Genomic DNA, 13,223 nt, shown 5'->3' with positions numbered 1-13,223 from the left:
ACAAGGTCCTCAATCCTTTACCCACAATTCTGGAAACCAAAACCCTCTGAAAACCAACTTTTTTCAAGTATGGTACCAAAGCTCACTATAGTGGCAAAACCTGCTCTACATGAACATGAAACTCCACAATCTTCATTTATCCCACTTCAGAGTGAATATCCGTTTTGTTTAGCTGCAAAAATATTAACATTATTAAGTTAGACAGCATTGCCCTGGATCCCACAGGAAATGTTTACATATTATACGCAATGTGTTACTTTCCAGTATTATAAAGAATTTTTGAAATATATCTGGTCTTAGGGTTTTGGGAAAGACACTGCAAACTTAGCACCCCAAGGGAGTATGCCACATCTGTTTATTACAACCACATAAAGAATAAAGAAGTTAAACTAACTTGAATTTCATAATAATTTATATTGCTATACTACCCAACAGAGGTGGTAAGGCTGTTCAATAGATTTTCTAATTAATTTGCGACAGCTGAAGTCTCAGAATGTGGATTTCCAATTAAATCTTGATTTCCAAATCTAGTATTAAATCACATTATACCAATTTTTAATTAGCACTCAGTGAAGTAAATGTTTACCCTTTAAAACTTAAATGTTACCAGACCAATAAAATGCTTCTGGCTCACAATGTATACTTTTCAGTATTCTGGTCTTAATACAGAATTAACCTAATAATTAAGGATGTACATATAATATCAATATAGGAAAAAATGTAAATGCCTATCATTGAAGTTACAGAAACTAAATCCAGGACAAGCACAGTGACTCATGCCTGTCACTCCTGTGGGAGGCTGAGGCAGGAGGATCATTTGAGCTCAGGAGTTTGAGACCAGCTTGGGCAACACAGGGAGACCTCATCTCTACAAAAAAAATTTAAAAATTAGCTCAGCGTGGTGGCACGTGCCTGTGGTCTCAGCTACTCAGAAGGCTGAGGTCGGAGGATTACTTGAGCCCACGAGGTTGAGGCTGTGGTGAGCTGTTATCATAACACTCACTGCACTCCAGACTGGGTGACAGAGCAAGACTCTGTCTCAAAAAAACAAAGAAAAGAAAAGAAACTGAAACTGAAAGTCCACGGTAATTCTCATATTTTATTACAGTACTACAGAGGTACTTCAACAGCTAACATGATTGCCTATAAAGTACATAGACATTATTCCATATATAAAAGCAAACAATCAAAACATTACTTCACAGAAAATAGTTATTTTCACATGATTACCGGTAAGGCAGGCTGCATGGAAGCCTGAGACATATGAGACATCATCATTCCAGGCATTACTGACGACATCATTCCAGGCATCTAAAACAAAAGTAAAAAAAGGTTACCATAAGACCAAAGCACTTAATATGACTTTAAGAATCCCATAACTTAAGATTAAAAACCACTAAACACTATACCATGTGAATAGTATGCTTAGTAAGTGCTTGTTGAATGAATGAAGTACTTTATTGATAATCTATTTTAATACTTATGTCACAGTTTATATATATGGTCAAAATTATTTTAACAAGTAAATTTAAAAGTTTGGACTATTATGTTATTTCTAGCCTGAATTAAAAAAAAATTAATCTCCTTTTAGTTATAATACAACATTCATATTTTTCTCACTTCTTTGGAGCAAGAGAATTTAAGATAAAATTTTTTCTGTGTTTTTCACCTTTGATTTTTAATATATGCACTGAATAAATTTTATAATGTGACACATTTCAAAATCCTAGATCAAAGGTGCTTAATATCCAAACAATGACTTAAAAAATAATTTTAAAAAACCCTTTTTAAATCACAAGTCATTTATCCCCTCTCATGTACAGAAAACTTAAGGCACATACATAAATATCTGAAGATATTAGTTTGGGAGCTCGATCTAGTTTACCAATAACTACCATTCAAATCTATAAATTAATTCTACTGTTGGAATATAAATCCTGAAAATTAACACAAGTTTCTCAAGAATTTGACCCAATGCTCGTCTATATTAGTATAATCCCACGTTACAATTTGGATTTTAATGACCATTAAGAAGAACTAAGGAAATTCAGAAGGGGACAAAAATTACATACAATAATCACAGGTATTGGAACAAGGTAACCAGTTATTAAACAATTTCAAAGTAAATGAACATTTTGAAAAATAGGAACAACAGAAAAGAATAAGCATATGGCCAGCAGGAACATATAGATTCAAGCCTTCTAAAGGTATGTAAGAACATTCATACACTGAATTGTATTCCTTGTGAAAGCAACCCATGAAGCTGAACGAGGCTAAAGCACCTATTAAAATAAAGTAGCATGGAGTTAATGGGTTAAAAACAACCAATAAACTGTCTAAACATCATTAAACAAGAACTTTTTGACAAAAATTGTGACTATAAGAATGTGGTGGCTGACTTGGAATATGGTCCAAATAATATGTATTTTTTTTTAAGGTACAGAATTTGAAAACTGCAGCACTGGCAAGCCTCCATCATCCAGACTAAGAGAATCAGATAAATAATTTACAAAGTAAGGAGAAAAAATACAACAATCAAATGAGAAAGAACTATAACTAGGCTTACTACCAGCCCATACATCTCCCACCAACAGATATATCCTCATAATTAATTTGCTTTAGGCCAATGTAAAATACGCTGAATCAGATAACTGGTTGTGTGGGAAAGCAACCAAGATCCATGACAGGCAACAGAGAAACAGCCTGCTACTTTAAGTAACCTATACATAAAATCAAAAGCTAGTAACATAATCAAAACTAGAATTCTAAGCTAAACTGAGATCAAGGTCGGAAAACTTGAAGAGAAAAACCAATCAAAGTAACTTCTCGTAAGAATTAAAGGTATTTTTTAAAGTCGAGTAAAATCTGCATAATGCAATAGAACATTCTCTCGCCGAGTGTGGTGGCTCACTCCTGTAATCCCAGCATTTTGGGAGGCCAAGGCAGGTGGATCACGAGATCAGGAAGTCGAGATCTTCCTGGCTAACAGGGTGAAACCCCGTCTCTACTAAAAATACAAAAAATTAGCCAGGCGTGGTGGCACGCGCCTGTAGTCCCAGCTACTTGGGAGGCTGAGGCAGGAGAATCACTTGAACCTGGAAGGCGGAGGCTGCAGTGAGCTGAGATTGCGCCACTGCACTCCAGCCTGGGCAACAGAGAGAGACTTCGTCTCAAAAAAAAAAAAAAAAAAAAAAAAAAGAAGAACATTCTCTTATGGTAGCAGCAGACTGTATAAATAAATATAAATTCCAATTGAAATATCCTGACTTTATCACACACATAAAATCTTACTTAAAACCAAAGCCACAAAAAAACAAATATTTAAGAGTTTAGTAGACCAAGCCAATGAGACCTCCAGTAGGCAGTATTTGAAAATCACTAAAGAACACAGAGTTTGACAGAGTTCTCTCTTTAATTGTCCTTCTTCCCATACCTAAAATGTTTAAACACCTCAAAAATGTTCTTTTAGACTGGAAATCATGGTATTGATTACAGAATGAGATTTAATGTCAAATAAAAAGCTACATTCTCCCTTGGTATTTCTGTAAATTCTGAGGGTGAAGACCAGTTAGTCTTGTTTTACCCGACAAACTAATCTGCAAGTCCTAAATTAAATATAACTGAATATCCTGAAAGTAAATCGATCATTAATGTAATTTAAACCCAAACTGTGATGTTTACATAAAACCAAAGAACAAAACCACAAATATGCAAAATACTGTATTTTGTATGAAAAACTATTGTAAGAATATGAGAAATTTAGAGTTCCTTTAGAGGACTGAGCATACCAGAAAAGTCTGTTTTTCAAAGTCTAAAAAATCTACTTTGTGGCAATGTTATGATTCCCATTTTCTATCCATTCTAGGATATACACAACATATACTTTTTATAATCTCTTTCTTTGAAGCTGAATCTTTTAAAGAATTTGTGTTGATTTATGCCAGTCACTTTGGCAGCACCATCAATCTAAGACCATTAAAAGTTTCTAAGCTATCTATAACACTTACTGTTAATGGGAATACAGGATGCAAACTCATGAGAACTGGCTACGGCTCAACTCCTCAGAAGTGATTTTTTCCTCCCTCATCCCAATAAGAGTTAAAACATTCAAATTTCTTTACTGTCTCCTCTGGCATGGTAGGTATACTTCTTCTTTCCATGGAGGGTATAGCCCTTTGGTGTCTCAACTTTATCTGTTGAATGTTTCAGATTTTCCATTTAGGTTTTTTTTTTTTTTTTTTTTTTCACTTTTAGGGGCACATAAAATACAGTCATGTGTCATTTAATGACCATATGTTCTGAGAATTGTGTCATCAGGAGATATCATCATTGTGTATCATATAATGCACTTACACGAACCTGGATGGTTATAGTCTACTACACATCTAGGCTATTATGGCATAACATATTGCTCCTAGGCTACAAACCTTTATAACATGTTACCGTACTGAATACTATAGCCAACGGTAACACAATGCTAAGTATTTGTATATCTAGACATAGAAAAGATATAGTAAAAATAAGGTAGTATATGATCTAACAGCAGCACCATTGTGTATGCAGTCTGTCATTTACCAATATGGCACTATGTGGCCCACAAATGTAATACTGTGTCTCACCATTGAAGTTCAATGAAAATGGGATGTTGCTTCAAAATAATAAAGGTGAAAAATTATTAACTTAGTGGCTACAATAACGCCACAATGAATTCCATGAGCCACATCATTCTTAAGGCTACAAAGTGGTGGAGTTCATATTTACCTAATGTGAAGCATACTATAAAATCAAAACCATGTACTGCTTTACAAATTCCCATTTAAACAACTTTGGTAAATATGTAAAAGTGCTGTAATTAAAAATTTTTAGTTGTTTGAGACATAAACTAAATTTCCTAAAATGTTAAACTTCTGAATATTATGAACAATTTGGCACCTTTAAAAAACATAGCTGATATATAATATTTTATACAATTCATAAGTGGCCAACCATATGTATATTTACACTATGTAAACCATTTCTGTTTCCTATTCTTTTTATAAGTATAAAACTAATTATCAAGATGTTCTCAGAAGAATCATCAGTTTGAAGAAAATAAAAAATAAATGAACAAAACACTAGGGAAGCATCACACAACCTGTTCAGTCATTCTTAGCATCCCAGAAAGTTTCTAATGTTAGATATAAACAAACATATTTATCACTCTACATATTTTAAAAAATGAAAATAAAAAGTGGTAGTAATGAAGCAATATCAATGCTACAGTGAGTGAATTTTACAAAGTGGAAATTCGGTTGATCCAATTTTACCATGATATGAAAAAAAGCACTTTAAAACTGAAGAACTTCACATGGGGACTTCACAAGTTCTTTCCTTCTCGTTATTCACTAAAGTTTTTCCTGCTGGAAAGAAATCACAAACAATTGGACCTATCTTTTGTCTAGTAGTACAAACAAAATCACCTGAAAAAAATATTAACTCCTAAATCTGGTGGTTTTTTAAAAACCATTCTTGCTGCAAACCTGTAGTAGCAAATTGATAATCCAAATAAGTTTCACATCTGCCTTTTTACTTGGGGTTCTTCATAAGTGTGCTAAAGTAAAATTCCGTAAGATAAGTACAACCTACAAAGGCTGTTTAGTATTTTAAAACAACTATCTCATATACCACTAAATTATTTTATGAACATACAAATAAACGCCAAAAATCCTGAATAAATGCACAAACCCAATCTTTAAAGAGAACTAAATATTCATTCGATTGGAAATAAATGGAAATATCTATGTTTAAAGCATATCCTTAGCAACCAAAAGTAACTGGTGGCATTTTGTGGAAATCATTTAACCTACTTCCTCTTCATCTAAAGCGAGCCTGTCCAACCTGCAGGCCATGGGCCACATGTGGCCCAGGACAGCTTTGAATGTGTCTCAACACAAATTTGTAAGCTTTATTAAAACATTCAGATTTTTTTGGCTGTTTTTTTTTTAAGCTCATCAGATATTGTTAGTGTTAGTGTATTTTATGAGTGGCCCAAGACTATTATTCTTCTTCCAAATGGCCCAGGGGAGCCAAAAGACTGGATACCCCTGATCTAGAGCAATATAAATTCAAAACATCATTTTTTGATAAGAAATATTTAGATAAAGGGTAGACAATATTTGTACAAATTGTTATCATGCAGAATAGAACCTTACCATGTAATAAGACAAGTGCCAGTATTCAAAATTTGCTAAACTCTCTCAACCTACAGAATTTAGAACTGCTGAAGTACAGCAACCCCTTCAGGGTCTAACGAAATTAACTCAATTACATAATCTTATACTGATATATATAGATAATGCAGTCTGAAGTCAGACTGGCAGAATTCCTATCCCAGTTAACAAAGGTGTGATCTTGGGCTAATTTATTTGACCTCTCTGGACCTCAAACTCTTCATCAATGAAAAAAAACATTACCCATCTGATAAGATTATTATAGACAACAAATGGGATAATACAGATGGAGCACTTAGAAACGGGCTTAATAAATAACATAATAGGTATTATCAGTGCTCTCCATTTAATCAAGGTCCCTTCCCTCATCTATTCCTTATCTAGCTCTCAAGTACTTCAGTTCTTTTAAGGTATCTAGGGAAAATATTGTAAAACCATGATAATATTCAATAGGAACCAATACATGTTAATAAGTCAATCTCAGATTAAGATCACGTTTAGTGCTGGCTCTGCAATGTCACTGAATAACTCACTAACTCTCTGGGCCTTCCAATTCCCATTTGTAAACTGGACATCCAAGCCATCTAGCCAATCTACTTGTCAGTCAGGAGGATCAAATTCAATAGGCTATACGAATCTCTCAAAGTTTATATAAGCATGGTGACAGTTATAATTCTTCTTGACACAAATTATGTGACACAATTTACAAATAGAGCTAAATGACAATAAACTGTATCACTTTATTTTTTAAAAAGCTCTAATCATAACTGGGGATACACAAAAATTGTACTGCCTCAATTAAGTCATAGAATGACTTTAAAACTTACTCTAAAAAGTCATCAAAGCTTTCTTTTAGACAAAAGTATACAAGGACACAAGACCATTATTATCCCCTTCCCCAAGTCTTTCAAGCTAGATTCAGTAGTATATCAAGCTAAATATTTATACTTTATTTCAGTATAAGGGTCTAATTTTCTATACCTAAGAAATACATGATCACAAATACACGATGACTTAAAGATTGCTGAAAAATCATTTTTCAAAGAAACAACTTTCTTGATTCTGCATGTCCAAATGGGTGTTTGCAAACAAGAACTTAATGCTCATTCATTTATCAAAAGCTAGTTTTAAAAGTCTTAGCCTAAATTTAAGATTAAGACCTAATGATAAGGATCCCATTCACGATGTAATGTGAATTTTGTTTAAAAAGATCAAAGTTGGCCAGGCGCGGTGGCTCACGCCTGTAATCCCAGCACTTTGGGAGGCCAAGGTGGGTGGATCACGAGAAATCGAGACCATCCTGGCCAACATGGTGAAACCCCGTCTCTACTAAAATACAAAAAAATCAGCCAGGTGTGGTGATGCGCACCTGTAGTCCCAGCTACTCGGGAGGCTGAGGCAAAGGACTTGCTTGAACTCGGAAGGTGGAGGTTGCAGTGAGCTGGGATCGCACCACTGCACTCCAGCCTAGCGACAAAGCCAAGACTCTGTCTCAAAAAAAAAAAAAAAAAAAAAAATCAAAGTCTAAGATAAATATAAGAATTTTGTTAAAATAAAAACAAAAATCAAAGCCTAAGACAGAGCAAACTGAATTTCAACTCAAGACAGTGTTCACTAGTCCTTCATGACTAATAAAATCATTCAGACTGGGAGAAGATTCATATTCCCACTTTGAGTTCACTGAGTAAGAAAGAAGCCGAAGTGGATTTCCTTTTAAATCCACCAATGCAAAATATCACGACAGAGATGGTAAATTCCTCTTCAAAAGGTTTTAATTCCCAGTTCTTCTAGTTCTTTGTTTCTCTGGTTTCTATAGTTATCTATGCTGTAACTAATCCTTCCTGCCCTTGCCGCGCCCTGACATGCCCTGACAAACCTAGACGTGCCTTACGCCATAAGGGATAGTCTTCTCCTTCCCGCCTAGATATCTGTGTTCAATTACAAACAGTAGCCAACCGAGTCAGTTTAGATTGTGCAGTCCAACCCTAGCCAATAGGGGAAAGACACAACAGTAGGGACCAGCTGTTAGGAATAAGAACCCCTTCCCCTCCCTTGTCCGGTGTGCTCTTGCCATTGCTCCATCCGCGAGACACACCCTTCTACAGAAATAAATTACCTTGCTGAGAAAACTTTTGCCTGAGTGTATTTTCACCTTGTGACACCAAGCATTTACTTCCAACAATTTGGGGGCCTGCCCAGGATTCCCATTCTCCTCAGGGGAACCGGTCTCTGGTCATTTCTCGTGGGGAGGCGCATCCCATTGCCTCGTTGCAGTGGCCTCAGTGTGAGAGGTCAGAACCCACCCAGTGCAACAAATAAACCCAGACTCTCAGCAACAAGAAAAGATACAGGCCAGCAGCTTGGGGAAAGGATTCTTATATACTGCAGCAACCAGGTAACTCTGTGTACAGACCAAGGTAAGAAACGTCGCAGGGGTGACAAAGTATTTCCTTGGTGGTTGGGATATTCTGGAGGATGAAAGTGTGTGTGAATGATCACAAGCACTACTGCTTGTAGTGCTGCTTATGTGAATGGTACTAAGCACCACTGCTGTGCAGAGTGAGTGGGTCCTATCTGCGGTTCTGTGGTCACTTCATATAGCTTAGGGCGGATCCTGCTGTGGGGTTCATGCCGGCATGCCAATGCCAAGAGGGGCCTAAATTCCCACGAGGGAAGTGGCCAGAGTGGATGAAGCAAAAGAAGGATGCAAGGAGCCTCCGGGAGGTGGGGCTAAAGGATAGGCAAGAAATCTCTAATACGAGGGACTGAGCCTTAACGAGCCTCCAGAGAATAGGCAAGAAGTCTCTAATACTAGGACCTGATATGGGAAATACCCTAAGCCAGACAGGGAGTAAAAAGGATAAAGATAGCAGTAAAGATATTGCCCTCGATAGTCCCCTAGGTCTCATGGTAAAAGACTGGAAAGATAATGAGAAGACTAAACATAAGAAGCAGCAACAAATGATAAAATATTACTGTTTTATTTGGACTCAGGGACCCATCCTCAAACCCTCAATCTTCTGGCCAAAGTTTAGGCCGAATGAGAGTGCCATGTGCCATGTGTCAGCTTTTGATTCAATATGTCAATGATAAAAGCCCAGCTTCTCAAGAGGAAACGGACTATGCTCTTTGTTGGAGGCAGGGACCTGTCCTCCTTTTTCCCTTAGAGACAACTAGGAAAGAACCTGATCTAGCATCACAAAAGGAAAAATTAGGTAAGTTAGTTCCAATGCTCAAAGACTCCAGCACATGGGATCCCCTAGACCATCTTCCCCTGCTCAGTGACCCCAACCCCTCTCCTCAGGCAGCTGCTGCTGCCCCAGATCCTGCTCTAGATCCTTCACCTACTCATGTTACTCCTCCTCCTCACAATCCTGACTCTTAGAAATTATCATCCCAGGAGCCTGTCCCCTATCAGCCTAAGGACCCCTCCCTAAAGAAACTCCAGTGTGAAATACAGCAATGTAAAAAGGATATCCAGAACTTCCCTTTCCCCTCTACAACTCAAGAGTCAGCCCCTGCTCTCTTTCCCTTAAGAGAAATGCCATAAAGAGGGGGAGCCATTGGCTCTGTGAATGCTCCCTTAACCAGTTCAGAGGTCCAGAATTTAAAGAAAGAGCTTAAGCCACTGCAAGATGACCCTTATGGAGTGACAGATCAAACTGATCAATTTTTAGGACCTCAGTTACACACTTAAGTAGAGTTAATGTCCATCTTGGACAGCGTCTTTTCAGGAAAAGAGAGTATGATTCATAGGGCTGCTATGGTAATTTGAGAACATGAGTGTCCTCCCAGTCAAAATGTTCCTACTGTGGACCAGAAATTCCCCGCCTGAGACCCCCAGTGGGAAAATAAAAACATGCAGGACCTAAGGGAGATGATAATAAAAGGATTTCAGGAATCAGTACCCAAACCCCAAATCTCTCTAAAGCATTTGATATATAACAAAAAAAAGGATAAAGGGCCTATGAGATTCCTAGATAGACTGAAAGAGCAAATGAGACAATATGCAGGCCTCAATTTAGAAGATCCCCTTGGGCAAGGAATATTAAAACTCCAATTTGTCACTAGAAGATGGCCAGACATCTCAAAAAAAAATTAAAGTAGAAAATTGGGAAGATCACCTCCTAAGTGAACTTCTCAGGGAAGCTCAAAAAGTGTATGTGAGAAGAGACGAGGAAAAGCAAAAACAAAGACAAAACTTATGCTATCCACCTTCCAACAGATGACTCCAAACCCATATACTTCTAAACAGAGCTTCAAGGGGCCAGAACCATAAAGGGTCCAAACCCTCCTTTAAAGGACTAAGGGTCTTGTTTACCAGGCCCTCTAAAGAGTATGGGGAAGCAAAGTCAAAGAATCCCAGAACTGAGAGGGGGTAAGGGCAAGATAGGTGCTACAAATGTAGAAGAACAGGCCACTTCAAGACAGAATGTCCTGAATTTAAAAAGGAGAAAGAAGCCCTTACACTCATGACTTTCGAGGAAGAACAGGGGGGTCAGAGGCCCTGTCTCTTTTATCTTGAGTCCCACCAGGAGCCCTTGATAAATTTAGAAGTGAGACCTAAGCATGAGCTTATCACCTTTTTGGTCAATTCAGGGGCAGCTCATTCCTGTTTGTTTCCCCCATCTAATACTGCCTACTCTTTGGAGGAACTTTTGGTCTCTGGGGTAAAAGGAGAAGGATTTAAAGAAAAATTTTAAAAAACACATAAGTCAGATACCAGGATCGATCAGCTCATATTCAGTTTTTGTTAATCCCTGAGGCAGGGACTAATTTATTAGGGAGGGATTTAATGCTGAAGTTAGGCATAGGCCTACAAGTCAGCCCAAGAGGATTCCTCATCTCATTAAACCTACTCATCACTGCAGATGAAAAATACATTAATCCTAATGTCTGGTCCAAAGAGGAGAACTGATGGAAACTCCGAGTCTCTCCAATCCACATCAAGCTAAAATCCCCCGGGGAAGTTGTAAGGAGGAAACAATACCCCATATCCAGAGGACAGGATAGGGTTGAAACCTATAATTAAAGGTCTTATTAAAGACGGGCTTTTTGAGCCCTGTATGTCCCCTTATAACACCCCAATATTGCCAGTCAAGAAATCAGACGGGTCATACTGGCTGGTACAGGACCTTAGAGCTATTAACCAAATAGTCCAAACTACCCACCCCATTGTCCCTAATTCTTACACCATTCTCAGCAACATTCCATATAATCATCAATGGTTTACTGTAATAGATTTAAAGGATGCTTCTTGGGCATGTCCCCTGGCTGAAGACAGTCGAGATATATTTGCTTTTGAGTGGGAAGATCCCCATTAAGGGCGGAAACAACAGTATTGATGGACCGTCTTACTTTAAGGGTTCACAGACTCCCCTAACCTTTTTGGTCAAATTTTAGAACAAGTATTAGAAAAAGTTGTCATCCCAAAACAAATATGCCTACTCCAATATGTTGATGATATTCTTATATCTGGTGAGGATATAGAGAAAGTAACTGGCTTCTCTACACATATTCTTAACCATTTGCAGTTCGAGGGGTTACGACTCTCAAAGGAAAAGCTTCAGTATGTGGAGCCTGAAGTTAAATATTTAGGCCACTTGGTAAGTGCAGACTAGGGCCCGAACGAGTTGGGAGAACTGTGTCCCTACCCTTGCCTCAAACTAAACAAGAACTCAGGAAATTTTTAGGGTTAGCTGGATATTGCCACTTATGGATTGACTTATATGCACAGTAAACTTTTGTATCAACAACTTCCCCAGGGGAAGCCTGACCATCGCCTGTGGACTTCTGAGGAAGTCGATCAGGTCAAAGAGCTGAACGAAACGCTCATAACTGCCTGTCTTAGCCTTGCCTTCCCTAGAAAAGCTGTACCACCTTTTTGTGAACATGCATAATGCGGTAGCTTTGGGAGTGCTTACTCAAGAACACAGTGGCTTTCGGCAGCCCGTGGCCTTCCTGTCAAAAGTCTTAGATCCAGTTACTTGTGGATGGCCTCAATACATCCAATCCATTACAGCTACAGCAGTATTGGTCAAAGAAACCAAAAACTTAACCTTTGGAGAAAAATTGACAGTACGCACGCCCCACTAAGTTAGAACTATCTTAAACCAGAAAGCAGGGAGGTGGCCTGCTGACTCAAGAATCTTAAAGTATATGAGGCTATTCCGTTTAAAAAAAAAAAAACATGATTTAACATTAACCACTGATAATTTGCTTAACCCAGCAGGTTTCCTAACAGGGGATCCAAATCTAAAGAAAAAGCACACAGGTTTAGATTTAATCGATTACCACACAAAGGTCTGACCAGACCTAGGAGAAACTCCCTTCAGGACAGGAGGACACTTATTATAAATGGTTCCTCCCAGGTGATTGAGGGAAAAAGACACAATGGGTATTCAGTAGTTGATAGAAAAACTCTCAAAGAAAGAGAGTCAAAAAAAATTGCCCAGTTATTGGTCTGCCCAAACTTGCGAGCTGTTCACTCAGACAAACCTTAAAGTACTTGCAGAACCAGGAAAGACCCATCTATACAGATTCTAAGTATGCCTTTTGAGTGGCTCATACATTTGAAAAAATTTGGACTGAACGAGGCTTCATTAATAGTAAAGGTCAAGACCTTGCTCATAAGGAGCTAACCACCTGAGTATTGAATAACCTTCAGTTGCCAGAAGAAATACCTATTGTCCACGTCCCCAGACACCAGAAAAGCCTTTCTTTTGAAAATCGAGGAAATAACCTAACAGATCAGATAGCCAAACAGGCTGCCGTTTCCTCTAAAACACCTATTTTTCACTTAACTCCTTACCTTCCTCTTCCTACCATGATCCCCATTTTTTCTTCTAATGGAAAAAAAAAAAACCCTAATAAAAATAGGTGCCAAGGAGAATTCAGAAGGAAAATGGATGTCGCCAAACCAGAGAGAAATGTTATCCAAACCCCTTATGAGGGAAATCTTACCCTAACTGCATCAAGAGATCCATTGGGGGCCCCAAGCCATGTGTGACGGAG

At 37.9% G+C, this 13,223-nt stretch overlaps 1 protein-coding gene across 9 annotated transcripts in view; it reads right to left on the bottom strand.

The window, feature by feature from the left end:
- PRPF40A (pre-mRNA processing factor 40 homolog A) overlaps positions 1-13,223 on the bottom strand; it is a 65,887-nt gene that overhangs the window by 41,537 nt on the left and 11,127 nt on the right. For all 9 annotated transcript variants that reach the window (XM_030795994.1, XM_030795997.1, XM_012496465.2 and 6 more), the window contains exon 3: positions 1,231-1,311. In XM_030795994.1, the coding sequence (XP_030651854.1) occupies positions 1,231-1,311 (81 nt within the window). The remainder of the gene's footprint in view (positions 1-1,230; positions 1,312-13,223) is intronic.

Source organism: Nomascus leucogenys, chromosome 17, assembly GCF_006542625.1.
Source record: "Nomascus leucogenys isolate Asia chromosome 17, Asia_NLE_v1, whole genome shotgun sequence".
NCBI classification, from domain to species: domain Eukaryota; kingdom Metazoa; phylum Chordata; class Mammalia; order Primates; family Hylobatidae; genus Nomascus; species Nomascus leucogenys.
The sequence above is the reverse complement of the archived record's forward strand: the minus strand, read 5'-3'. Positions and strand labels throughout refer to the sequence as shown.